Source organism: Chrysemys picta, chromosome 8 (genome assembly GCF_011386835.1).
Source record: "Chrysemys picta bellii isolate R12L10 chromosome 8, ASM1138683v2, whole genome shotgun sequence".
Lineage (NCBI taxonomy): Eukaryota > Metazoa > Chordata > Testudines > Emydidae > Chrysemys > Chrysemys picta.
In genome coordinates this window covers 108,012,499-108,038,903 of record NC_088798.1, presented here as the reverse complement: position 1 = coordinate 108,038,903, position 26,405 = coordinate 108,012,499, and the positions used below count along the sequence as shown (strand labels likewise).

General features: G+C 40.6%; 1 protein-coding gene across 2 annotated transcripts in view; it reads left to right on the top strand.

Moving 5' to 3' along the window:
• Window positions 1-26,135, top strand: part of CLINT1 (clathrin interactor 1) — a 79,594-nt gene extending 53,459 nt beyond the window's left edge. The window contains exons 6-12 of one of the 2 annotated variants that reach the window (XM_065555154.1): window positions 365-542; window positions 5,873-6,116; window positions 11,380-11,458; window positions 17,100-17,177; window positions 22,545-22,837; window positions 23,562-23,766; window positions 24,364-26,135. In XM_065555154.1, the coding sequence (XP_065411226.1) occupies window positions 365-542; window positions 5,873-6,116; window positions 11,380-11,458; window positions 17,100-17,177; window positions 22,545-22,837; window positions 23,562-23,766; window positions 24,364-24,728 (1,442 nt within the window). In that variant the 3' untranslated portion in view covers window positions 24,729-26,135. The remainder of the gene's footprint in view (window positions 1-364; window positions 543-5,872; window positions 6,117-11,379; window positions 11,459-17,099; window positions 17,178-22,544; window positions 22,838-23,561; window positions 23,767-24,363) is intronic. The other variant, XM_065555155.1, reaches the window with a different exon arrangement.
• Window positions 26,136-26,405: the final 270 nt, after the last annotated feature.

Here is a 26,405-nt window from a genome sequence, read left to right as displayed (position 1 = left end):
GACCATTATAAAAATGGCATGTTCCAATTCTGATAAGTTGCTTATACAGCCTGAGTTGATTCTCTTATGCTGCTCCTCCAGCAGGGTTTAACAGTATCCTGATGTGCTGTGCTGTGCAGTGCATTACGATTGTGTAGTTGTCATAAACAAAAGCTTTTGAATCTGCATTCCTGCCACTTAATGATTGGCATTCCATGCTGTGCCTTGCTGTAATAGTGTTGATTCAGCACTGTGGGAGCTTTCAGTTTGCTTTGAAAACTCATAAGGTAACAGTTTTTGTGGGGGTCATGGGGGACAACTCCAAAAAGACTACAGGCTTTTTCTTGCGTTTATCATCAGTGTTATTTCTTCACAAATTGTATAGGTGAAAGATACGATTCTGAGCCCAAGTCAAAATGGGATGAAGAATGGGATAAAAACAAGGGCGCTTTTCCATTCAGCGATAAACTAGGTGAACTGAGTGACAAAATTGGAAGCACAATTGATGATACCATCAGCAAGTTCCGGAGGAAAGATAGAGAGGACTCTCCTGAAAGATGCAGGTACTTCTACTATGTTAAAACAGCTGTCTCTATTCTGAATAGTCACTATAATTGTAAGGCTTATTAGGTGTCTGCATTTTTTTGCCTCTTAATAGAAATACTATTTTGGGCCAGTCTGTTGTGTGACACCTCCCCCCTTACCCTGCTCTGTTGGTTCAAGGGGGTCCATGTAGCTGTCATCCCCAACCCCAGAGAATAAGGAGGCTCTTTTGGTGGTCTAGAGTCAGCATAAGTGCCCTGGCCTTCAGGGGCAGCTCTGTTTTTTGCAGCCTCAAGCACGGCAGTCAGGCAACCTTCGGCGGCACGCCTGCAGGCGGTCTGCTGGTCATGCGGATTCAACGGTGTTTCTGGGGTGATCTGCTGGTCCCGTGCCTTCAGTGTACCCGCTGACGAATTGCCACCAAAGCCGCGGGACCGGCGGACCTCCTGCAGGCATGCCGCCGAAGGCGGCCTGACTGCTGCCCTCACGGCGACTGGCACACCGCCCCAGGCACGCGCTTGCTGCGCTGGTGCCTGGAGCCACCTCTGCTGGCCTTGCAACTGCTTGTCCAGGGGGAGTCTGGCCAAAGTGCACTGAGCTCTAGTAATTCTCAGCTATTGCAGTGGCCTCCTGGACCCACTGCAGCAGCCTTGAAGCTGCTCTATTTTATAGACGAGTCCCGGCAAACTCCCAAATGACCCAAGAATAAGACGAGACACAGAAATTGCTTACAGCCACTTTAGCCCCACCCTCCACCTCCTATTTTCATTTTTTTTCACTGGGTTTCTGTATTGAGCAGATCTCAAGAAGAACAGAGAATTTGGACCACTTACTCCTGTACTTGAAACAAATAGTTTCATTTTCAACTAACCCTTTTGTAAAATATGACAGATGTTTGTTCACCTGGCCTGTAAATCCTCTGCAGTCAGAAAATAAAACTGAGGTGTTTTTGCCTGCAGTATGAACTCTAAATGCACCACGCTTCAACAGATGTATTAAATTTTATTATTGGGAGATCAAACCCATTCTTAACAATCTGAAATTGCTACAGAGAAAATGCTCATTTAAATAATTTCCTTTTGGGTAAATGTTCTAAAATTGTAGGAATTCTAATACTTCTTGCATTTACGTGTATTAGTGGTTTTTCACAACCCTATGTGTAAGTGTTTTTAATACCAAGTAGTCCAGCAGGGAAGTGAAAGTAATACTAATGGTGGCACTTTTCAGAACAGGGCAATATGGCCTTCCCCCTAGGACATGAATAAATCAAAAACTGGTACTCTATGCACACATCAGCGTTCCCTCTTAGAATTTATCATCAATAGACTACAAAGAGAGAGAATCAGAAGAAACAAACAACTTGAGATGTAACAATAATGGTACATTGATTTGAGCTTTGTCCTTATCTTTCAAAAGCCATTTTGCACATGAGAACATCCATAAAGATCCTTAGCTATATTTCAAATAGAAAATGAACAAATATTTACCTTGATATTCCCCTCGTGTTGTCTTGTGCTACTACGGTTCTTCCTCCCGCTACTGCTTATCACCTGGATGGATCCTTATCTCCTAGTGTGCCAAGCAAGCCTCTCTCTCACCTTCTAATCCCTCTCCAAAGCCCTCTTCTTTAGCTAGCTTTCAACTGCTCATTTCTGCTCTACTCCCGTGTTTTTAATCTTCTGCACTAACCAGTTTTCTAACTTAATCATTTGCTCTTTCACACCTCATAGTTATTACATCTTGCATCTTTGGTTGTTATCCTTTCTCTTTCCTTTCATCTTTTACCAGAAATGTCAGCCCAGGGACAATGTCTTTGATTCTATAAAGTGCCATAAAAGCGTTTGGTACTATTAAGTAATAACATCAATTTTAAACAAGGAGTTAAAAGGGGAAATTATGCAACATACACCAGCAAAAATGCTCTTCCAAGTGGTAGTTAAGGTTGCACTGCTGAGTCCCACAATGCAAAATAATCCAGACTTCTGCCAATATGCCGTGTCTCTAGTACCGTACAAAAAGCAGTCCGAAAGCATCTTTTTGCCTCAACAGCACACATGTGGCGCCTAGTCTAGAAGCCATTACGTGTGCATTGGGAATTGAAACAAATGGAAGTTTTGTCTGTAGGAGGAGCAAAGTCCTCAGGCCAGGTCCATATTGTCATAGGAATCTCATGATGTAATGTGTAATTAAAACCCAATAAAAATCCTATTGATCGTTCTTTATACTCCTAGAACTGTTGTACCTATTTTTATCATTTCCCGTTTCATAACCCACTAATTGAATACTGCAGGTGCAAGTTCTACATAAATATTTAATATCTAAGCATCGGTGATCGCAAGAAATTGGATTTTAGTGATCATGTGTGGCTTAAAAATCAAAAATCCAACACTGCACAAAATGGTACTTTGAAGAATGTGTGCAGTAGATATGGAGTTTGTATCCTTCCCTTCTGGGTTCATGGAAATAACCTAAATCAGTGGTTCTCAACCAGGGGTACACATACTCATGGGTATGCAGAGGTCTTCCAAGGGTACATTAACTCATCTAGATTTTGCCTTTCCCAACTTATCAGTATGGCTGGCTCATTGGAACTGAAATAGTAGAAGAGAAGACAATTCAGAAAGCAGTCGCTAAAAGCCTCTGGTTTTCCTTTGTTTGTTGGGATTCCCGCTAATCTTACACTAATGATCCAAGCTTGACCCCAGTATCCTCCTTGCTTTGCACTCCATTAATGCTGATCCCATCCTTATGTACAGAAGCAGTATTTTCCAAATTGTCTGCAGGTACCTTAATGCATCTGTAAAACAGTTTTTTAATACCAAACAGGAATTCTTGAACTCTGTCCAAATTTATTTCTCTCCACCTTTTAAGAAGCTAGGGTAGGCAGCAGATGGCAAAGGAAAACAAAATGTGGTGTTGGTCTCCTATAAAACCATAAGTGTCATCTTTGCTAAAGGTGACCTTGGTTTAAAGAGTGGTAATCCTTCTTTGTGGGCTGACTAGGTTTAGACATTCTGCCTCAAACTGTCTCCCCCCGAATCAAAGAGACAGTAAACCATTTTCACTCCTTCGGATGGGGAGGAGAATCTAAAGCAAAGGAAGAGACCACAGGCTAGAGTTCAGCTCCTGGCTGTTACGTGAACATGCATCGCTCATAGGACCTTATCTTTAATGATTCAATATGATACTAGATGAAACTTCTTAACATTCACTATGCAGTTCTCACATGAAGCGGTACGATTTTATAGGGATTTATTCCGTACATAGTAAACACACTTAAAGTGAACGTTCATCTATAATGTTTCATTGCTGTTAATGTGACCATCAAAGAAAAATCAAAACAAATCTCCTGAGACATTCAGTTTGAAGCAGTACAGTTTATTATAGAAAATTGGGCACTGTAATATTTTATGTCCTACATTTCAGTGTATATATATTTAACCTCTCTGGAAAACGTTCAGATATAACACATGCATCCACCTAAACATTGCTTCTCTAATGCTGTGGATTTTGGAGGTCAGTTGACCACTCAAACCCTCTTTATTTTTGTAGAGCTAGAATTTCTGGTAGTGCAGCAGTTAAGATGGTGTAGATCACTAAAGGGTCATGTGTGTCTTACTCTTGAGCAAGTGAGATTAACCTTACTACGTTCCTCTGAAACTTATGCTATAGTGTAATATGGGCATGCATCTGAAGTGCACATTTCATCGGTGCATGTGACAACACCTGCACTTGATAACCTCTCCTCTCCCTCAAGTTCCCCACAACACATGCACACTTGGGGCTGCACTGATGTGGTTAACAATTAACAATAGTAATTGTTAATTACTCAGAGGGCCAAGAGCTGGAACAGCTGAGAGTTGCTACAAGTCGGGGACTAGGTGCACTGGCAGAGCTGTGTGCAGTCTTTCACCACACGTGCTTGTATGTCTGGCTAAAGCTAATGCTGTTAGTCTTTGGAAGCACTTCCAGTGGCAACTAGATTGTATGTGTCCCATTTCCTCTATGTATATGAAGTATCCCAAACTCCCCACTATTCTCAGCAGAGAACAAAGGCTACCCTTTAGAGTATATTGTGGTTGTCCTATCCCCAGAGGGCTGGCGCTTCCACTATGCGACCCTAGGGCGGCAGGATTTGGGGGGGTGGCATTTTGCCGTCCTTGGCGGAAATTCGGCGGCGGGGTGTCCCTCCGCTCTGGGTCTTCGGTGGAAATTCAGCAGCGCGTCCTTCACTCACTCCAGGACCCACCGCTGAAGCGCCCTGAAGACATGGAGTGGAAGGACCCCCACTGCCAAATGCTCTGAGGAGGGGCGCTGCCGCCTAGGGCGTCAAAAACCCTGGCGCTGCTCCTGTATCCCCACTGACAAAAGGACAGTCTTTGTTCAATTAGAGATGTTAGTACTCTTGTGCATTATTAAAATATAAAAACCTTCCACTTTTAATTATGTACCCAGAAGGGAATTGCTGTTTCAAAATAGTTTTTCAATATATTTAAGCTTTCTCTCCAGCATTTTTCATTGTTATGTACAATTCTGTTGCCCTAATGATAAAATGCAATATGCCTGTTGCAAAAATGAATGATATTTTACACCTTTTTGGGTCACAAGCAAAGTAAGAATGGAGAATTTAATAGTCAGACTAAACGTACATTACACTGTGGTACATAAAAAGATTTCAACTAAAACAGACACGTGCTTTGAGGTGTTCGAATAAATGTGTTTTCTGAGCTGGGAAATTTAGAACAGTTTTGTATAATACTGGGAAACAACCTTATTAAAGCTGGGTAACCATTTTTCACAAATACTTGAAAGAAAATAAAAGCCCATAGATCTCAAATGGGATATGGGCTGGAAGTGGAGTTGGTATGCTTGACATCTTAAGGCCAGCACCCTTTCTTGATGCGCCGCTTCATTTCGACCAGTGAATAACCTCTTGGGGCAAGTGTTGAATAGGCCTACCAACTTCACTCTTTTTCTAAATATCCCTAATTCTAACAGGCCAGACAGCTGTATCTAACAAAGACCTTTAAACCCCACACATGCACAGAAAAGTCTCTGAAAAATTGGGATAATGCTACCCCCACTTTTGTAAAGTGCCACATAAGTGTAAAGTATTAACTTCTCAAATATTAAAGCTGTGTACTCCTTTCCCTAAGTCGCTGTCTACACTGTCTTTTGTTAATACAAATCAACACTCTTGTCAAAATTCTTAGGCCAGAGTTCAGCGTCCATTGAAGTAGATGAAAAGACTCCATTGATTTCAGTGGGCTTTGGATCTTGGTGAGGAGGAATTGAATCATATTTGTACTGATTACTATCAGTTTTGTTTCATTCTTCATTGCTCTTCTAGTGATAGTGATGAGGAAAAGAAAGCAAGAAGAGGTAAATCCTCCAAAGGTGAATTCAAAGATGAAGAGGAGACGGTGACGACCAAACATATTCATATAACACAGGCCACAGAGACCACCACCACCAGACACAAACGCACAGCAAATCCTTCCAAAACCATTGATCTGGGAGCAGCAGCACATTACACGGGAGACAAAACAAGTCCGGATCAGAATGCAGCTCATACCCCACAATCTACAATAAAGGTAAGATGTAACTTCCATTCTTCCAACTCTGAAACCATGTTTGTTTTAAGAACAAGGGAACTCGGAATTAAGTAGATTATAGAGCAGCCCAAAGAATAACTATTTTCCCAGAAATTAAAGGGTTGGATTTTCAATAGCGTCTAAGACCCTAAAATTGGACCTAGAATAAATGTCCCTTATCTAGTAATATAGTGCCGTCGCTACACAAATTTAGAATGGACAGGCTCTGATGGGTGGATGGTTTTTTTAATCATTTCTCTATTTTAATCTCTATTTAAAAAAATAGCAGGAGGAGAGTATTTAAGGTTCAAAAGATACTTCTATTTTTAATCTCCAAATGTCTGGTATTTCAAAACATTAGCATTCTATACAATACGGATTTGTAACAGTTTTTGTTTAAAAACACCACATTCAGCCATATGTAATTAGCAAAGCTCTCAAAATACAAAGCTCTAACTTAAAATACAGAAACATGATTTTGATTTATCACTAGGCTGAATTTCAAGCTTCTAAATTTGGACATACCTAAGGGGAAAAAAATACTTGTGGCAAGTTTCTTTTTCCCTAGCCATTTAGTAAGTTCACAAATATTGTCCAACTCGTCAGTCTCTATTGCTACTGGGTACTAGAAAACTCAGTGTCTGGGGCCAGTGTTTTTAATTACAGTCATATCTAAGCTACAAAATAATTGTTGGAACAAGTTTGTGGCCCAACCACAACTAACTTTTTTTCTGTACACACAGGCAAAAGGGGGAAGGGGGAGAAGTCTTATAACATGGCTGAGTTGAAAGCTTGTTTCACAATAGTGTTTAAAATATCTACTTATGTAGTATAGGTGAAGGCTCTAGTCTTCCTAGCTTCCCTTGGGTTTCTACTAATATTGTATTTCCTTACCTGCCCCATCTGTTATCTTTCTGCTTTTTGTCTTCCTGTAATTGTGGGCATGCCAGACTCTGTGAAACAGTTATTTATGGTCAATCCACAGTTTATGAATCTTTGTACAGTTCACTTACACGCATCAGAAAATATTGAAAAATTCAAGAGCCTATTGACATCTCTTGGAAAATGGCAAAAACTTTTAGATGCACATCTTGCCTAAGTGTCTATCTTTTATATTGTCTATTTTTAGTCTGACACTGACTTGCAAAGTGGATCTTTATTCCTGGCCTGCTCTTTGTTCCTTATTTGAAATTGTAATCCTCTGAAATTAAACTTTCTTGTTATAAAAATAATTAGTGTCACTGAGACTGCCTCAGGCTGTTAAACACAATGCTCTCATGCATAGATGTGACATCTTTGGTTAGACTCCACAAGAGGCTGTTGCAAAGATTTCTGCTGCAAAGTTGAGTCCACTCGCTTCTCTGCCATAAAAAGGAAGAGCCTGTTTCCCATTGGACTTCCAATTTTTTCCTGTGGTGATCTTTCATCAAGCGCTCCCTGACAGGCACTATGCAGCTGTCCTATCTGCAAGAAGTCAGAAAATAATAGGGACTAGTTGTTTCTCAGGTGTGGGGGGTTCACCTTGGGCTCCCACACAACCCTCAGGGCATTTGGTCATCCACAGTGTGGAAAAGGCTATTTAAAAAAAAAAAAAAAAAAGTCTTCTCAGGCTATCAGTGAAGTTCACATTCTTAGCTTCTCAGACCTCCGGCAGGGTCAGTACTTTAAGGTGATAAGTGACCACCTTTGTCTGCATCAGGTGCCCGGGAGGGATCAGAAGCTCTGAACTGCTGTGAGACATTTCACAGTATGGAATGGGAGGAGAGAATCCTAGCCTTCATTTAGCCCTACATACCTGAAAATCCAGCCTGGCTGAATTGTCAAATTGTCCAGTCGTCAGAATGGAGAATGAGCAACCAGTACTTCCATATTGTATCTGAGATTAAGCCAGCCTTAAGTGTTCCTGTTTGCTTCACAGCCAAATCACAAGTAAAACAAATGTCTTGAAGGACACACTCAATAGTTCTAGGCATGGAAGCTCTCTTCCAAGTTACTTCTGCTCTCCCCATGCTTTTACTGAACAGAACAGTGTAAAAAGAGAAAAATTACTTGTCATCCTGCTTGTAACCAGTTGGTTAATGAGGCCCTGATACTTTGAACAAATGGAGATGATAACCATATGTTCGTTTCATCTACTGGTTACCCAGATCTTCCATCTGGAACCCACCTTCCTGAATTTTGAAGTATGGCTCTTGAATGTAGCATAACAAGAGATTTTATCTAATGTATATGTTATACCATCGTCTCAAAAGGAACAGTCTTAGAAGGCTTCTGCTCATTTCTGGCTCAGACTCAATGTTTGGAGCTAATGGACTGTGTGATGACACCAAGAAGAACTAAAGACATTCCTTCATTCTTACTAAACAGTCTGATCCCGTAGACAAGCCATCACCTGGCAGTAAGACTCCACTAGCTTTCTTGCATAGCATGATTCATCAGAGTCAAAATAAAGCCACTTTATACAAACATTGGCCTATGTGGAACTTATCTGGGTCTTAAACTCTCAAACTCCATGTTATCTTATCCATCTACTTGTGGTCCATTGAAGTAGCTTTCTTGGTTTCCATTACCTCTGTAGGTATTCAAACTACCCAGATAAAGAAGCATCCTGTATACTTCACAAGGACAAGGTGATCCTGTCAACTTTTGCTTTCAATAATTGCTGTTGTGAATTCTGTGATGTTAAGAAAATCATCTTTCCCTCTGAATCTGAAGCATAAGGAGGAATTCAGCACAAACTGGATCTCAGATGAATTATCAGCTTGACTAGAGATCTATAAATCTGCAGAGCTTCCACTCCAAATACAGGAATAAAAAAATCTTCAAAATAACCATTTCTAAATAGCTAAGATGTGATATTAGAAAAGTCTACCCCAAAATTGGCAGACCGGTTCTCAAAAGTCTATAGGAGCAATGCTCTCTATTGACAAATACCCTCACCTGAAGAGATGTTCAGAGTTGACTGGCCATTGATGCGTATCTTCACCAGGATCTACAAACTAGACTACAGCCTTAGTGCTGCCTGTGGGAAGAGTGTTCTGAAGCAGTTCTTTATTTTTAAAACTCTTTTGAGAGTGGGATTGTAAGGCTTTTCCCCTCCAAATGATCATGGGCTTATAAATTTCAATTAGGTGTCTCAGATTCTTACTGCTGGTTGTATAACACAAGTACTAATTTAATGAGTGTGTTAGAAGGGTACAAAACTCGCATTGGAGGAATAAAGCTAATGTCAGCCATTCGAGTTCTTTCTCTTTCTCTCTTTCTTTCTTTCCCCACCCCCTGCCCGACTAATGTCTGAGTCCATGACTGTTCCTCTAGTAGGTAGAAACCATCTTAAAATGTGGAAGCCTGCCAGGAGAGTTCTGGAGAGTCAGCAGACCTTCCCCTTTTTCTCATTGACCAGGATAGATTGTTCTGGACTGCCTCCCACTTCCACCTAAAGTAAGAGAATCCACAAACTCTGTGCCAGTGTGACTGAGGCAAGTAGTCAGGAAGACCAATAGTAAAATGGTACTTAACAGACTTTTCAGCAGGTCGTCAGTCTGCCATAGATGCACTTGACCCCAGTGCCAAGATTTATAGAACAGTAAGAATGCCATTGTACTGCAGGAGTAGTAACGTTGGCTAAATGTGTGCATTCTTTGTGATGTTTCCTGCAAGAATATAGGATTCAGATTAACCAAACTGATGGTGTTCTCGTGTATTAGAGCTGAGTGGGAAGCAGTTTTTTCATCCCATAAGATTTTAAAAAAAAAAAAAACTTCCCATCCTGAATTAGACAAGTACACCTCTACCCCGATATAACGCGGTAAAGCAGTGCTCCGGGGAAGTGGGGCTGTGCACTCCAACGGATCAAAGCAAGTTCGATATAACGCGGTTTCACCTATAACGCAGTAAGATTTTTTTGGCTCCCAAGGACAGCGTTAAAATGGGGTAGAGGTGTAGTTGAAATTTCAAAAACTTTCACAAACAATACTCCAAAAATTTCAGATTGGGTTAATTGAAAGGTTTCACTTCAATTTTGACTTTTTAAAATTTTTATTTTTAGTATAAATTAACTAAAGTTTCAAACCAAAAAACAAAATATTTTTTGTTTCAGGAGTGTCAAAATGAGATGTTTAGAAAATTTCTAAACTCCCCAATTTTTTTTCAAAATTTGTCAAAATTAACCCTTTCCTGAAAACAGTTTAGCCAAATCAGCATTTTTCTGATGGAAAAACATTCTCTTGGAAATTCATGACCAATACTAGTATTAGTGACTATGCTAGTGAAGTGACTTCTGATGTGCCATGGTACTGTCAGGAAATGCATTCTCTTCCTTGTTACATGACTGATAAAAGGAAGGCTTCAATACTGCTTTCCCTCTGTCTTCTTTGTGACCTTGCAAGCTAAGTCAGGGTCCCACAGTAACTTTGGAATTATATTTGATAATACAAGTCAGTTATTCTGAGATTTTAGATTAATGTGTTGCAAAACAGTCTGTCTTCCAGATAACTCTGTCCATTAACTAAGGGCTTGTCTACATGGTAAAATTTTCTTGCATAGCTATACCAGAATAATTATTCTTCTATAGTTGTACCAGTGTAAATTCCCCTGTGGACACACAATTCCAGAATAAGTGATTTATAATTTTCCAAAGCACAGTCATCATTCTGGAATAAAATCAATTCTTGAATAGTGTTCATGTGGAGACTTATACCAGTATAACTAAATGGAATAATTATGTATTAATGAATTAATAATTCTGCGATAAGTATGTGGGAAGGAAATCTCCCTATGAAGACAAGCCCTAAGATCCATTACTTGGAGTACTGATTGAACATACTCACCACCTGTTAACGGTGACGTTCTTTACTAGTATTTTACATAAGGTTTATATCATTCAACCAAAACCAGAGTGATTTAAACATGCACACCTTTGATGTTTGCTTCTCCGGTTTAAATCTTCCGTGGACATAAATGGCTACAGATAGTAAAAATAACATGGGTAGGTAATGTTCCTTTTTTAACTTCAGATTCTCTTAAATATATTCTAGTGAAGTCTGTCTTTGCTTAATTAGGTTAATCAAACAAGCTCCCCTCTACCCATCTGCATCTTTGCAGACATTCTGGCCATTTTGGGGGGCCATTTCATCAGGAGAACAATGCTCAATTCATGTGTGAAGTTTGTGATAAGACAGTTAGAAAGCTACACTTGCAGTTGAACTATAAATAGTACTTCAATCATGTTTTTTAAAAAGCTGGTAAATTCTGTCTTCTTTAGGCTTCAGTACCCCCTGGCAGCAAGTCTTCTAATGATCTGTTTGATCTGTTTGATGGTGCTGGCCAGCCAATCTCAACAGGTATATATCCTTATCCTTAATCTATGATCTGTTTAATTTTGACTGTCCGTGCACAAGCTTGTGGGTTTTAATATTGTAAGGATAAAGTGGAAAGAAAAATGGTGACAAGCAAAGCAAAATGTTTCAAGTACCCAAAAAATGGACAACTGTGTGTAAGTTTATAACTGCACACAAACTACCATATTACATTTTTTATCTGGCATGTTGGGAGAATGGGGGGTGCCAGTAAGTGAAAAATTCTGGTTAACTAAGAGGGTGGGAGTTTGAGTGGGGGAGGGGGTGTGGGGCTGGGGGTTGGGGTGCAGGAGTAGGTATGGGGCACATGCTCTGGGTGGGACTTGGAGGGAGGGAGCTCGGGCGGGGGTTGGGGTGCCGGATCCAGGTGGCGCTCACCTTGGGCAGCTCCCTGCAAGTGGTGACATGTCCCTGCTGCTCCTAGGCAGAGGCACAGCTAGATGGCTCTGCACACTGCCTCCGCTCGCAGGTGCCACCCCCGCAGCTCCCATTGGCCACGGTTCCCTGCCAATGGGAACTGCGGAGCCAGCGCTTAGGGCGGGGCCGGCGCAGAGCTGCCTAGTTGCACCTCTACCGAGGAGCAGCAGGGACATGTCGCCACTACATGCTGAGCCACGTAGGGAGCTTGCTGGCCCCGCGCCAACTGGACTATACCAACCGGACAGCTCTCTAAACCGGCATTTCTGGTCTTCATTGAAAGTCCGGTTTAAAGTGCTGGATAACACAGCTTTTATTATATATAGGATTAATAATAAGGTTAGCAAATCATAAAGATTAGCCACTAAATCAGTCTGTCAGAAACTGCATGGGTTATAATGCAGAGTTATTTATAATTAATTCTAAAAGCAAGCACAATCCAGTCAGCTTTAAGTTTCTCATGTTACAAGTTAAGGGATAGGCAGCTATAGAAATGGATGACCTCTATTCACAAGCCACATCTAATGTATACAGCAAAAGCAAACTCATTTCTTTTATCTCCTCATGACCCCTGGATAACCCCAACCCTAATGCCAAAAAACTCACTCTGAAGTTACAATTCTGTTCAATTAATTTATGGTGAATTATTCTCTGAATACTAAACTGAAATTTAAGTTCACTCATGTCCACGCTAGCACTAAACTGTGAAACCACAGTAACTCTTTTAGGCAAGCTTTAGATTTCAGTGACTTACCTACAGAAGTACAAAACTGGGTTGGGTGTGGGTGTGTATGGATGTGGGTGTGAGAAAGAGAGAGATAATATAATTTAAAAAAAAAAAAGTCTAGTGTCATGCTACAGACATTCATGCCAGCCACAGTTAAAACAGTGGATCATAAACTATTAAAGGGAGTTTGTCATGTATCTAAGGTGTTTTAATGGGACAATCAAAGAAGAGTTAACTGGAGGAGGATGGGGATGGTCAGATGGCTGGATGTAATTTTTTCCCCTCAGTATCAAGATCAATTTTAACAGAGAATTAAGCACCAGTGTGACCCTTTTAGTTGGCAAGAAACCTTTGAGAGAAGGTTTCTCTCTCAATTGCAAACAGAAATTTTACTAATTAACGCAAGCTACTGTTTCTGTGTAACATGGGGCACCTTAGTAGTGCTTCTTTCCTCGCAGTATTTGTAGTAGCTTATAGTGGGGCTGAATGAGCCTCCTCCCCATAGCAGATTGGGTTATAATAATTAAATTCTGTGAATTGATTGCAGTTTTTCCAGCTGTATTCATTGAGCAAAACAAATTTAAATTTTTTCAAATAACTTGTTACTCTTTTATATAATACATGGTTTTTGTTTTTTAAGGCCACACTTCCTAGTTTTGCCCAACACCAAGGGCTAATAGCTTTGTGGTATGATGCATAATCATTAACTAGATATAATCAGAGGCGGCTCTAGGTTTTTTGCCGCCCCAAGCACAGCAGGCAGGCTGCCTTTGGCGGCATGCCTGCAGGAGGTCCCCAGTCCCGCGGATTTGGCGGCATGCCTGCGGGAGAGCCACCGGTCCCGCAGATTCAGTGTACCAGCCGCCGAATCTGCGGGACCAGCAAACCTCGCGCAGGCATGCTGCCGAAAGCTGCCTGACTGCCACCCTCGCAGGGACCGGCAGGGCACCCCCCACGGCTTGCCGCCCCAGGCACGCGCTTGGAGCACTGGTGTCTGGAGCCGCCGCTGGATATAATTGTATAAGATTTACATAAAACTTAAAATGTATTTAATTCATAATCTTGTGGGTTATTTATGAATCCATAAGTGCAAGAAAATTCAGTAAAAGATTACACCGTTAGCAGCCAAGAGCAATATGGCACCATCTCAATGCTGCTGCATTGCACAATGTCACTTATCAAAAGAGGGCAAACTTGTTTAGTTTGGACATGTTACGCATTCATGAAATAACAGTCAAATGTGATAAATATCATCTGAGATACTGCCTGTGCTATAATGGTGTGATCTTGAAAATAGTCTGGGTGACAAAGCAGTGATGCTGGGTAGAAACAGCACCCATAGTACTCACCAGACAACCAAGTTAAAATAAATAATAAATTAGTATCTGTCTTAATTTCTCTCCTTCCCACTTCCCAAGATCTTTAAAGTTGTCATACGTTAACTTTTATTTGCCTTTATTGAGGGAAAGGTAGATGAGGTGAGGCATGCATTTTGGGAATGCTGAGATCCATGGTCATTCTGATACGTTCCAAAAGCAGAATCCACATTGTCCTCCACCTTGCCCCTTTATCCATGGAAATACTCTTCATCAGGTTTTTGTAAAAAGCCTATTTTGTAACACTTTATTCTTTCCCTTTTAAATCCAGTTTTAATGGGAGATGAGAGAATTTTAAAATTCTTCTGTTTTTAGAATTTTTTTCATTTTTAAACTGAATCCTTTTCAAACAAATGGAGCTCTCCACATTTGAGCACATCTGAGCTGCTGATTCTTTTTGTTGCTCTACAGTGGTACAGCAATTTTTCCCTTCTTCAGCAGCATTGAGGAGTGGTATTGAGAAGAGGCATATTACCAGCTGGTCATTGTAAATAATCTCCTTGCTGCCCTGCGAAGGCAGATGGAAAGAGTTCATTTATAGCGACAGATCTCCTGTGGGAATCTTTGAGGATAGCTCATGTTGTGAAGATTAGCACTGTCCTTCACATGCAGGTCGCTTGTGATGACCAATATGTTCCTTGCAGCAGAGGGTGTGGGAACATTTCCTGGGTCACGCAAGACACAGTGGAGGGGTCAAAAGCAGTCTTTGATCTCCCCTGTAAAGAAATTGGCAGGGAAATACTATGAGTTCCAGGATCTGTGGAGGCGTTTGCTAAACAACTCCTCATCTATATGTATTTTTCAGTGTAGTAGGTGCTGTAACTGTTTCCCCTGAGATGTGGGAACACTGAGCAAGCTTTACAGTACAGGAAAGGGATGGTGAAGTTTGAGATTTACAAATTACTAAAGTTGCCCAAGTAAGTTGCATCCTGTTTTACAGAAGGTGTGAAGACAGACTTGCATAGAGAAGTCACAGCAACAAGACAGTGCTATGTCCATGGTGGCACGTAGGTGGTCAGAGCTATTTTTTTAGGATTACTGGAGACTAGGTTTAACTCTAGGCCAGTGGCTTCCTCCATTGAGAGCTGCTTTTGTTGCTATCGGTCTAGGTTCTGCTTCTTTCCTCTTGAGCTTAGTGTTCAATCCGAAAATGAAACAGGCACATGAGAGAGAGAGAGAGAATTGGCAAGAATGAAGAATATTCAGAAATCCCTTACAACTTTGGGTTCAAAGTGAGGGGGTTAGTCAATGCTGTAGCTATGGGTTACCTCTTTAGGCTTGTCAGGAAAGCAGCTGATCTTGAGGTTGTGGTTTGACATAGGAGAATGCAGACCCTATGCTGTATGTTCTATGTACGAAAAGATCAAATCTTCACCTTCTTCAACAGGAAGCAAATGAGGTATTACTATGAAAGTGTTTCCTTTGCAGTAGACCCAGTAAGTTTGATCTTCTCACTTAGTTTCCAACTTGATATTTGACTGGCTCATGCCACCTCCCTCCCACGTTTACATTATATCCAATGCAAGGTTTTTATATCAAAATACAACAGACTAAACAAATATTTTATATAAATTCCTTCAATACAAATCCTACTGAAATACTGTTCAGGCATCATCATCAGATTGAAATTTCCTATCTTTTCTAAAAAGAGTGGTACAGGTATTACAATGGAATTAACCTTCCGTGGGAATTCAGAGACGCATGGTCCTCCCTTTCTCTTTATTTGCTGCTTTATATCAAATCATACATGTTCTGTAGATAGACACCATTTCCCCTTTGAAAAACAGTCATGCCTTCCTGATATTGACGACAATAAAATAACATTAAAAAGAAATACAAGTACACATGTATTAGAAAGTGAATTGTTCCTTTTATTACTGCTCGCCGTTTATTATAAAGAAGATAGTTCTAGTTTAATTAACCCAGTTGAGAGTAGCAGATGGGGCAGAATGTCTTGCAGCGATAAGACAATTCAGAAATGGCACCAGATGTTGGAAGCTGTCCCTGGTGGTGTTTGAGTGCAGCACAGATGTTCCAGTCCCACCTGGCTAGTTTCTAAGCACTGCAGGCTAAGCAGCTGTGATGTAACCTATATAATGTACGCATAACACTAAAAGCACAATAATTGAACTGCTGCTGCTACTTCTCAGGGTGTGACTGTTCAGAGGTGAAATCTTTAAGGACAAACAAAAATAAGGTCAACTTTTTGATACTTTTAGGCCGTTAGAATGGCCACTTAAAAGCTGTAGGGGAAAGAAGTGACAAAAACTACACTGTCAAGCAAAGTGTGTTTTGGACTAAGAAATTAGCCTTCTGCCTATTCTTTTGTCCCAAATATAATTATTAAAGCTTTTTTCCTTTTCTTTCTAGTTTGGGTTGAATATGCTTTAATGGAAAAATAGTTACAATACTATATTCAAATGTTAATAATTTAACTGGTAGCTTACAAAGGCATGGTTGGGACTTTAATGTTGTTGCTCTAGAGAGAAAGCAAACTTATAAAAAATGAACACCAATGCAAGCTCCGTCCTTGAAATCTTGATACCAAGATCATTGCAGAATCATTCATGCTTTAAGAAACATAAAAACTAAATATAAGAAGACTTTTAATTTTTCATGGTAAGCAGCATAATAAATTAAGGATTCCTCCAGTAACAAAAAGTATTTATTTTGATATTTTTTTGCTTCCCAAGTTTTAATTCTGTAATCCTCCCATTACTTAGTTTACACCATACCAGCCACCATCTCCTGTCAGTTTGATCTCTCAAGCTTCATTGCGCTGTATGAATTACTATTTTAGAATGAATTGTGAAACAGAACTTGCATCTTGTTCTCCCTGCCACCTATATGGCAAAGCACAATCCGCTAGATCTGCAGCATAGGCAAGAATATCCAGTTTGTCTAGGTTCATATAAATACAGAATGGTGGTGGTAATAAAGCCTCAAAAAATGGTACAGACATACGACAGACTCAACCAACCCTGACTGCCAAATGCGGGAGGTTTAAAAATAAAACGAAATGCCTGAAAGCAGCTTACAGAAAGCCCTTGTCAAGTTCATTGAGCAGGGCATCGCTCCACAACCCTGTGATTCCTCTCCTTTCTAGGTGGATCAACTGACCCGTTCGGAGGATTCGCTGACTTTGGTTCTGCCGCTGCCTCAGCAAGTTTCCCCTCGCCCCAAGGTAGGATAATTTACTGACTGAAAAACGGCCCTTAGGGATGAGGAGAGGGGCATGAAGCCACTTTCTTTTTTGTGGCATTATTGGCAGTCAGCTCCCTTTCCTGGGGCTTGTTTGTGGTGTTAGTTTGACCAAGAAAGCCACATGCTCACCTCAGTGGTGCTGGATGGTTTTTTGGTCTCTGATGGGTATTTTCACAGAGTTGAGGCTTAGTAAAGGACAGCTTTCTGGTTTTGATGAATGATTCTTCTATAGTTCTTTAATGGGTATGGGTTAGAAGCCTATTTTGCCTTATTTGATGCACCCTGCATTGTTGAGAAGCATCCCTTAGCAATGTTGCTATAAAGTCATAAGATATCTTAGAGGAAATTGGCAGACTATATAGTCACATCCATCAAAAGGATACAGGGAGTGAGGGGAAATAGTACATAAGTAGTCAGAAAAAATGGTGGTTAATAACGGAAATTTAGATGAGTCTTTACCCTCCCTCTTCATTTCAAAGTGATTCAGATTCCCAAGTGGCTTTTAATATCCTTGCCCATCCTGGATGTCAGGTGGCTTAGAGGAGAGTTCGTGGATGTCACAAAACAGTATTTAAATTTCAGCTTTGTATTGGCATAAGGTTTAAGTACTTAAATGGTCCAGGGAAACACAACTGTGGTATGTCGCAGACAGGAAGCGAGAGCCCCACTTTTTGGCAATATCAGATACAGTTGATTCTGAAATGTGTGAGGGCCTTATTTCAGAAAACAGTGTACCAGTGGGAGCGTCAGGCAAAACTTTGTTTTAGTGAAAGTAGAATTCCATACAAATTGACATTTGGAATTATGGTCTCACTTGAACAATAACAAAATAAGATGTGGCTTTTAGGGTGGAAAATCAAGACAATAAAACTTACTCAAGGTATTCAACACTTCCAAGTTTTGTGGGTGTAGCGTGCCAGGTGAAAAACACGTATTAAACAGCAGAAAAAACTTCACACAGTAAAAACATAGTTTTTATAATATTTGGAAATGGGGAGGGGGAACTTTTTTAATAGGAGTCTTAGTGATATGCTGAGTGCTCCCACAGACAGTATTTGTGAACTCTTCGTGCTTTCTTGGCTGTTATTGATAGAACTAATCGCTAACTGATATACCTAATCGCTGTTCGTCAAAATGGTCTAATGCGTTATGTAAGATCATCTGACCAACTTTTTTCTCTGAGAAAAGGCAGCCTTTCTCCTGATCTTTCCAGTCAAAAGTTCGCAAACTTTTTCAGATACAAGCAAGTGCTATAAAAAACTAATCTGAGTGGGGCAGCAGTATTTCAGTAAAGTATTTGATAGTTTGTCTTCAAAAACAAATTTATATTGCTTGACTTTGAGCACTGCCACGGACTGAAAAGTGATTGAAGAGCCCTAAACACATGGTAATGGCAAACAACAATGTATCAAACTGTTCAGCAGTGTTGCAGGCTAAGTTCCCTCTAAGCTGCATGGCCACGCAGCAGCCTATTAAGTGCCACGCAAGTGCTCAGGGCCACGGTGAGGAGTGATGCCTCTCCTCCAGTCCCGGATCTGCCGCGGCCAGGGGAGAGGCACCTCTCCCCGCCGGCCCCAGCCCAGCCCGGACCTGCCACAGCCAGGGGAGAGGCACCTCTTCCCACTGGCCCCAGATCTGCTGCAGCCGGGGAGAAGCACCTCTCCGTGGCAGGTCCAGGGCTGGGGCTGCAGGTCACCCAGCCCAGGTGCTGCTGCAGGGATAGAGAGCTGGGGGGAGTCTTCGCTTCCTGCCGGAGCCCTCACCCCTCGCACCGCAACCCTCTGCTCCAGCCCTGAGCCCCATCCCGGAGCCCACAACCCCAGCCAGAGCCCTCACCCTCCCACACTCCGAACCCCTTGGCCCCACCCCACCCCATGAACATTATGTGCACCAATATGGAGGTGATGTGACACACATATTGGTGCACATAACACATTTCATTCCACACATGGATGGGAAAAATTAGAGGGAACACTGGCTGCAGGGATCCTTTCTAGGACTGGGGTATCATAGCAACTTTATTAATCTGGAATATAAGAGCACACTAAATTGGGAGGCTTATGAATGTCTGAGGACACACATACAAAGGAATTTTAGTATGTTGGAAATTCTGGGGGAAAATAACAATAGAATGTTTGACCTAGCCCAAAGCTCAGATTGAGTACTGCATTGGCAAATTGGAATTTAACGTCAGGATAACCCCACCTCCCCACACAGTCCCACAAACAATTCACCTATAAAAGTCTAACAAATAAAAACAAAACTTTAGGCTCATATGCAATGAGGAATAGCAGCCCACCTGTGTTGGAAGAATGATAATCCCTAAAGATACCTAAAATCCCACTTGTCTTCCAAGATTAACAAAACATTTGTATAGTAAATGGAGAGACAAAGGTAAATTGGCTTTGCCGGATGTCAAGGGAGATGCTATCAAGATTTCAAAACCTCCAGGTGGAATAGGAGTTACACCTGGAAGGACTGACGTGAGGCCAAGTTATGCCCTCAATACTCTGGCATAACTCCATTGTCTTCAGTGGACTATGTTTATGCATATCCATGGGCTAAAACTGATGGATGGTCCTCCATAGCTTAGCTAAATGACAACTTGTTTACAAGTATAGGAAAGATATGAATGCCAAGGAGGGCAAGGAACTGTTTATGGGGGCACAAGGAATATATCTAGGAGTAAGAGAGAACAGCTCTTTCTTCGAACAAGGAGAATGTATCCATAATGAAATATCACACTGGGGAGTGGTTTCTCAAGGGAAATGGAGCCCACGTCGCTTGTGGTGCTTAAAACGATTCTCAACAAATTAGTAGTAAGCAAACCAGAGTGAACAGTCTTATGCCAGCAAAGTGTGTTGGAGGTGACCACTTAAAATCTCCTCTTTCTTTAATTTGAGCTTTTCTGAGCTCAGCCTTCCAGTAGGAGTCGAGGGTGCTCAGGCACTTGCAGGTGCCAACTTAACAATGTTGCTAAATATGGATATTTGCAGTTGACCAAAAAGTGTGGCGCTCCAATCAAAAGGGGTGTAATTCTTGCTCTTGAGGCGGTTGGGAGTTGTGCCTCAGCTAGGGGCATAGGAGTAAATCCAGTATGAATGAAGACACTTCAGTGACAGATTAGTAAATCTCTGGGCAAATTGGCTGTAGATCAGCACCTGGGAATCTTTTTGCATTATTTGCTACATTTAGGAAAGCTGTATTGGGTATCTGTGGGTTAAAACACACCTTTAATATTTCAACCGGCAGGGAAAAAAAGCACTGTCCTAATTGTACAGGCTTCCTTGCTTGTGATACTGATTCAAAATAAAGTTATTTTTACAAGTATAAAGCTGCCTACTATGCAAATAATTTGTGTATGAATACAGCCTAAAATGACACAATCCTTTATCTGCATTAACATGATTAATCTATACCGATCACCATTATGCAGTGGGCCAGGAGTCTTGTGAAATGATTAATCATTCTCTAACAATATAAGCCCCTCTAGTAATCCTTTCTTCCCGGATTAATCATCTTTGATCAAGTCCCCCAAAAGGGGGGCAAAACCTTCTCCTCTTACCCCTACTTTTTCTTATTGTGTGTTCAGATCTCTGCATCCAATACACATGGAATCAGCACATTCAGCGTTTACTTGTCCATCAGGAATATTTAAAGTGGGTTTAAATCTTTAATATGCAGTACTAATTGAAATCCTCCGATAGTCCCTTTTGTAAGGGAAATGAAAGCAAAATGTTCTAGTAAGGCCCTGAGCTAATCAACATTAGTCCATTTCTTGTGTTAAAACTACAGGTAGTGCTTGGATTTTGTAAACAAACTCACTTCTTTCCTCCTACCCCCTTTTCCATTACTTAAAATGTAATACACTAGTGAAGGTAAGGGTAATTAAAACCAGGTTTGAACACAGGTGTTTAAGCATTTACATGGAGTGTAAAATATTATTGCAGTTGCCTTTGACGAGACAAAATACAGCTCTAGGAAATAGCCAGGTGTGTGGGTTGTACTCTTAGCCAGGTGCATAGGTCTAGCAACTTTGAAATCAGTGAAATCTCAGAGCCTCTTCCTTTGCTCATGCAGGGGGAAATGGAGTTGATTTAATCATTTATTAGAGTTCAGAGCTCTTTCCCTACTGCAGGGATATTGCTTGTGGCCTAACTGGGAATGAGAACTTCATCATGAGATACAACCTACAGGGGAATATCATAATTCTTATGCATGATGGAAATGTTCCCTCTAAGCTGTGCATCCATGTAGCAAATAAAGCAATCCTATGCATTTCATATGCCAGAAGAATGATATTCATCTACTACATCCAGATCTGTAAAACATTAGCCACATCACCAAAAATCTGACCTATGCAATGCCCCTCCAACCTCCCACCCCCAAAAAACCCTCTGGAAGGTTGTGGCCCTTTAAAAACAGAACAACAAAAACCACCACAGCTTTTGGGATATTTTAAATAACTTTCACTATAAAATGTTACCCATGATGTTTCTTGTAACTTACTTTTTTCCTGTAAGTGAAGGAAACTTATTTTAATGTCAGTGGTTTGACTGATCCTTATAAAGGTAAAGAAATGGAAGTAAGGATCCTGTCACATCCTGGGCTTGCTGGTCTATATGAAGGTATTGGGGCATGTGATCTGAAACAGGTACATATCAAAGCATCATGTACTCTCATAGCCCAGGGGAAATATTACTTATGTTAGCAGGCAACAGAGTAAGATAAGGACCCTCTGGTAATCTGTTTTGAAAGCTCTTGGTTTTATTGGTATCCCACTTAGTGTCACTATTTTCTTATGTTGTGCAAAAGCTATTAATTATATGTAATCAAAAAGTTTTGAATAAATGGCTGTTATCTTGTATGCTTTACTATGACCGTGGAATTGGGCTTCTCATGTACAGTGACTGCATAATACCCATTAGCTGGGATCATGGCTCTGTTGAGAATATCAGAGCATTGGATTAAAGTACTGGCAAGTTTGATTCTTAAACTTCTAGCCCTGCTTTTGACAGAACCTCAAATCTACTTTTCCAGTGTCTATTTGGAAGCATTTGGATGCTGCAAACTTAGTTGAAGGAAACCTGTGTCCCACTCATCCAGGTCCATAGGTGACACATTATCAGATGTAGTTTTTTGTCTGTGCGTGGGTGTTTCATATTTCCTTTGCTACCTTGTTAAAACTGTTGGAATATTCATGAGAAGGAATGATGTCCAGATGGAGGTTCTACCTGCAGATGTTAATCTGGACGGACACAAATCAGGTCTCATTTGTTTCAGTTCACAGAATGTGGCGTTTTTCTGTGCCTTTCAAAATCTTTTACCTTCTTTCCCTCACCCCCAGGTACAGCAGCAAGTGGGAACGGAGACTTCGGCGACTGGAGTGCCTTCAACCAAGCCTCTCCGTGTCCCAGTGCTTCAGCAGGAGAGCACTTTGGTGGCACTGCCCAGCCAGCTGTAGAGCTCTTTGGTAGCTCGCAGCCAGCTCTTGGCCATCCTCCAGCTGCCTCAAATTCTACTGACCTCTTTGATTTGATGGGCTCCTCTCAGGCAACCATGGCTTCTTCACAAAGCATGAATTTTGCGATGATGAGCTCTAGTGCGGTGGGCATCGGTCTACCCATGTCAAGGTCACAGGTATGCTATTGTTACTCAATCCCTTAATGACTGGTTCCTCTGTGAAGAAAAGGTTCTAGAATGCTTTTGTCCTATTTTAGCTTAAACCTTCTTGTTACCCCTAGCTCTCAGATGCATTCTTTATCACTCGGTCACTCTATCTGACAGAGCATCTCATCCTTTTTGGGGGAGGGAAGGTTTTAAAGTTAGAACCTGAAAAAAAAAAATAGAATGTGTGCAGCCTACATCATCAGGCAACTGATGGACCAGTCCTCACCCTCATCTGTGTGTTGCCATGACACACAGTGGGGCTACTCCAGTGGAAAGTAATTGGCTGTTGAAACCAAAGCACGTTGACTCTTGTGCAAAAACCTACAAATGCATTTCAAAAAGCCCAGAATAGAATGGGCTCCTTGTCTGGGAGATGCCAGGCAACTCTGATTTGGTGACCCAATCCACTATGCAAAATGCTTAGTGCTAACATATGAAATACCATCCTGATCACTTCCAACAAGATACCAACTGATGGGGAAACCACTTTGAAAGAGATGAACATCCATGTCTCATAAAAACTGACGACATTTCTCTTTGGCTTTTTAACGTCTCCTATGCAAACCAACAACCATTTGTTGTATTTTACGCTGACATGATGGAGCTGTTTATTTCTTAGACACAGCAGTAGTAAATGTTAGGGAGTGAATGGCATCATTTAAAAAAACAAAAAGCTTTTTTCTTTTGTTTCTAGCCTTTGCAGAATGTTAACAGTATGCTGCAGAAGCCCAGTCCTCTTTATAATCCGAGTACAGAGATGGTCCAGAAAAATGCCAGCAAAACTCTGCCATCCACTTGGTCAGACCCCAGTGTAAATATCAGTTTGGACAATTTAGTACCTGGTATGCAGCCTTCCAAACCCCAGCAGCCGTCACTTAATACAATGATTCAGCAACAGAGTAAGTGATCCCATTGATGTACTAATACTTCACTGGCATGACCTGCTATGCAGACGTTACCAATGTGTCTTTTTAAAAAAAAAAAAAGGATCCTTTTGCTAGACCACCTTTTCTCTTAATTTTAATCATCATCCTATTTTTCATCTGCTCCATTGCCTTTTACCATTGGCAGCTCTGTTACCGTAACGTGATCCAGAAGAATGAGCCCAGGAATGTTTCAGGGATGTGAAGCCAGGTCTCTAACTGCAGAGGCTTGCATCATTAGGACCCCCGCATCTCTTAAGCTTTTCCTATGGGTGGTATCAACTCTCTGTCCTCGGAGCTCAATTCGTTAGCAATAGTGAACCTGGGAGAAAGACATATTGTAAAACTTTGTTAGACTTTTCTCTATTTTAACTGAAGAAGGAAGAGATGTGGAAATTAGTCATCTTTTGTAGGCTAACTGGCTAGTGAACATAAATATAACTTTTTCCTTGTCTTTGTTCACTGTAAAGTCACAATATAGTTACATAACTTCTAAAAGTAGATTGTAACTCACCATGTTCAACCCTAGGATATTGATTAAATTAAAGGCTGTTGTATCTTATTTTTCTGCAGATATGCAACAACCTGTGAATGTGATGACTCAAAATTTTGCAGCCGTGAGCCTCAACTCCCAGTCCAACGTGATGCCTGTTCGATCCCCAACGAGTTCATTGATGGGAGGGCCCATTCCTGTGGGAATGGGGATGCCCAATGTTATGACGGGTACAATGGGTATGACCTCCTTGGGAAACACGCCTATGATGAACCAGGGAATTCTGGGAATGAATGTGAACGTGGGGATGCCAGCTGCTGGAATGGGTTTGACAGGCACGATGGGCTTGGGGGTACCCAATATAGCTATGACCTCTGCTATGACTCCTGGAACTGTGCAACCCAAGCAAGATGCCTTTGCAAATTTTGCCAATTTTAGCAAATAAAGATTGTAAAGAATTGGTCAGAGTGAATGAAGGATTTTTAGCTGCACAAATAGAGCTGGGGGAGGGATGGAGAACACTGATCAATACCTTTTTTCCTTTTATCAGTTAATTAAAATGAACCTACATAAAGAACCAAAAGGCTGTTTTGTAAATGCTGAAACACCTAGCGTTCAAGCTCTGGGGAGACGAAAGGTTCTTCTGATGAATCAATTGGATGACTTTGCAATTAAGAGGCCATTGTTTTGTAGCAAGACCATCAAAAGCCTTTCTAGATGGAAGAACCAATTTTAACATTGAAACTTGTGGGGAGACTGGAATGGGGGTTGGGTAAATCTGTTTGAATCTAATTTTATACTTTTCTTTTTTTTCTTGAAGAGCTTGATTTTTCTCTCCCTGAATCGCTTTGTCATAATTGAAGCCATTCCTTTTACTACCACTCTGAGTCCATATTTGAAGTCACTCAAGTACAATGATCAGTTTTTTATAAGAATATATATTTTTGTCCAAAAAAACAATGGCTTACATATGTGCTTCTGGCTAATTCAAAGGGACCTGGAATGTGTGTGTATATATATATACTTTTGCTGATGTTCCAGCAACACTGCTATAATATCCAAATTTTTATTGTAAAAACCTCTTTAAGCAATTTGATCATTAATAGGTTTAGGGGCTCTTCACACCTATACTGCTATAATTAATACCCAGTGCTGAATTGGGAGAAATTTCATCCAGAGCTGCTTTATGGTTTCCTTTCAGAAAACTCCAGCATATGAACACTTTTTGCAGTTCTATTTCAGTGGCAACTTTATGCCACATGTACCCGTAGGGGGCCACTGGTTTACCGTGTCAGTAGCAGTCAAAAGGCAAAAAAAAAAATCATCTTTACAAAAAGAAAAGTAACAAGGTAACTACATTGTCTTTTAAGTTAAATCTCTAAACCCTTGTCAATCCAACAGCATTGGATTTTAGATTTTATACAACATTTGGTGACTTTTTGGTGTAAATATGGCATTAGCAGCGGTGGAATCCAAAAGAAAGGAGTTAAATATATATAATACATATATATATATATATATTATTATTAAAGGAAACCTGTAGCAGTCAAAGATTTTATTGATTTAATGAAAATAAAGGAAACTAATTAATTAAGGTTTTGTTTTCCTACTGTAATTCTGCATTTTAAGTTCACACACGAATCATGATTCTCGAGTCTGGAATACAAAGACATGGTTATACTCACAAGCTGGGAGTATTATTGAGACTAAGCACTATATTATAGGTATGAAATTTATTACCTCCCCTTTCTTATCTTGGATTTCTTTTTTATTATTAAATTGATAAAACTTTGTTTCCATTGTATTCACAATGTTCTGTTATACATAACATTAAAATGGTCATTAAAATCAATGTTGGGCCGCTTTTCCTTTCGTTCCATTTGACGTTTATAAGAGTGTTTGGGGGAAAAAATAATTATAATTTGGGCAAAGTAATTTTTATAAATAATTTACATTTGTTTAATGACTTCTTATCTCCAGCCTTTCCTATCTGGCTCTACGGTTAGGAATTAAAAATGAAGCAGGCAAGATATCCTGACCCGCTCCAGCCTTGCTAATGCTCCATCTACAACATTTCTAATTAGGCAGAAATTCATGTACTTCAGCTAAGTGGTAATGAAAA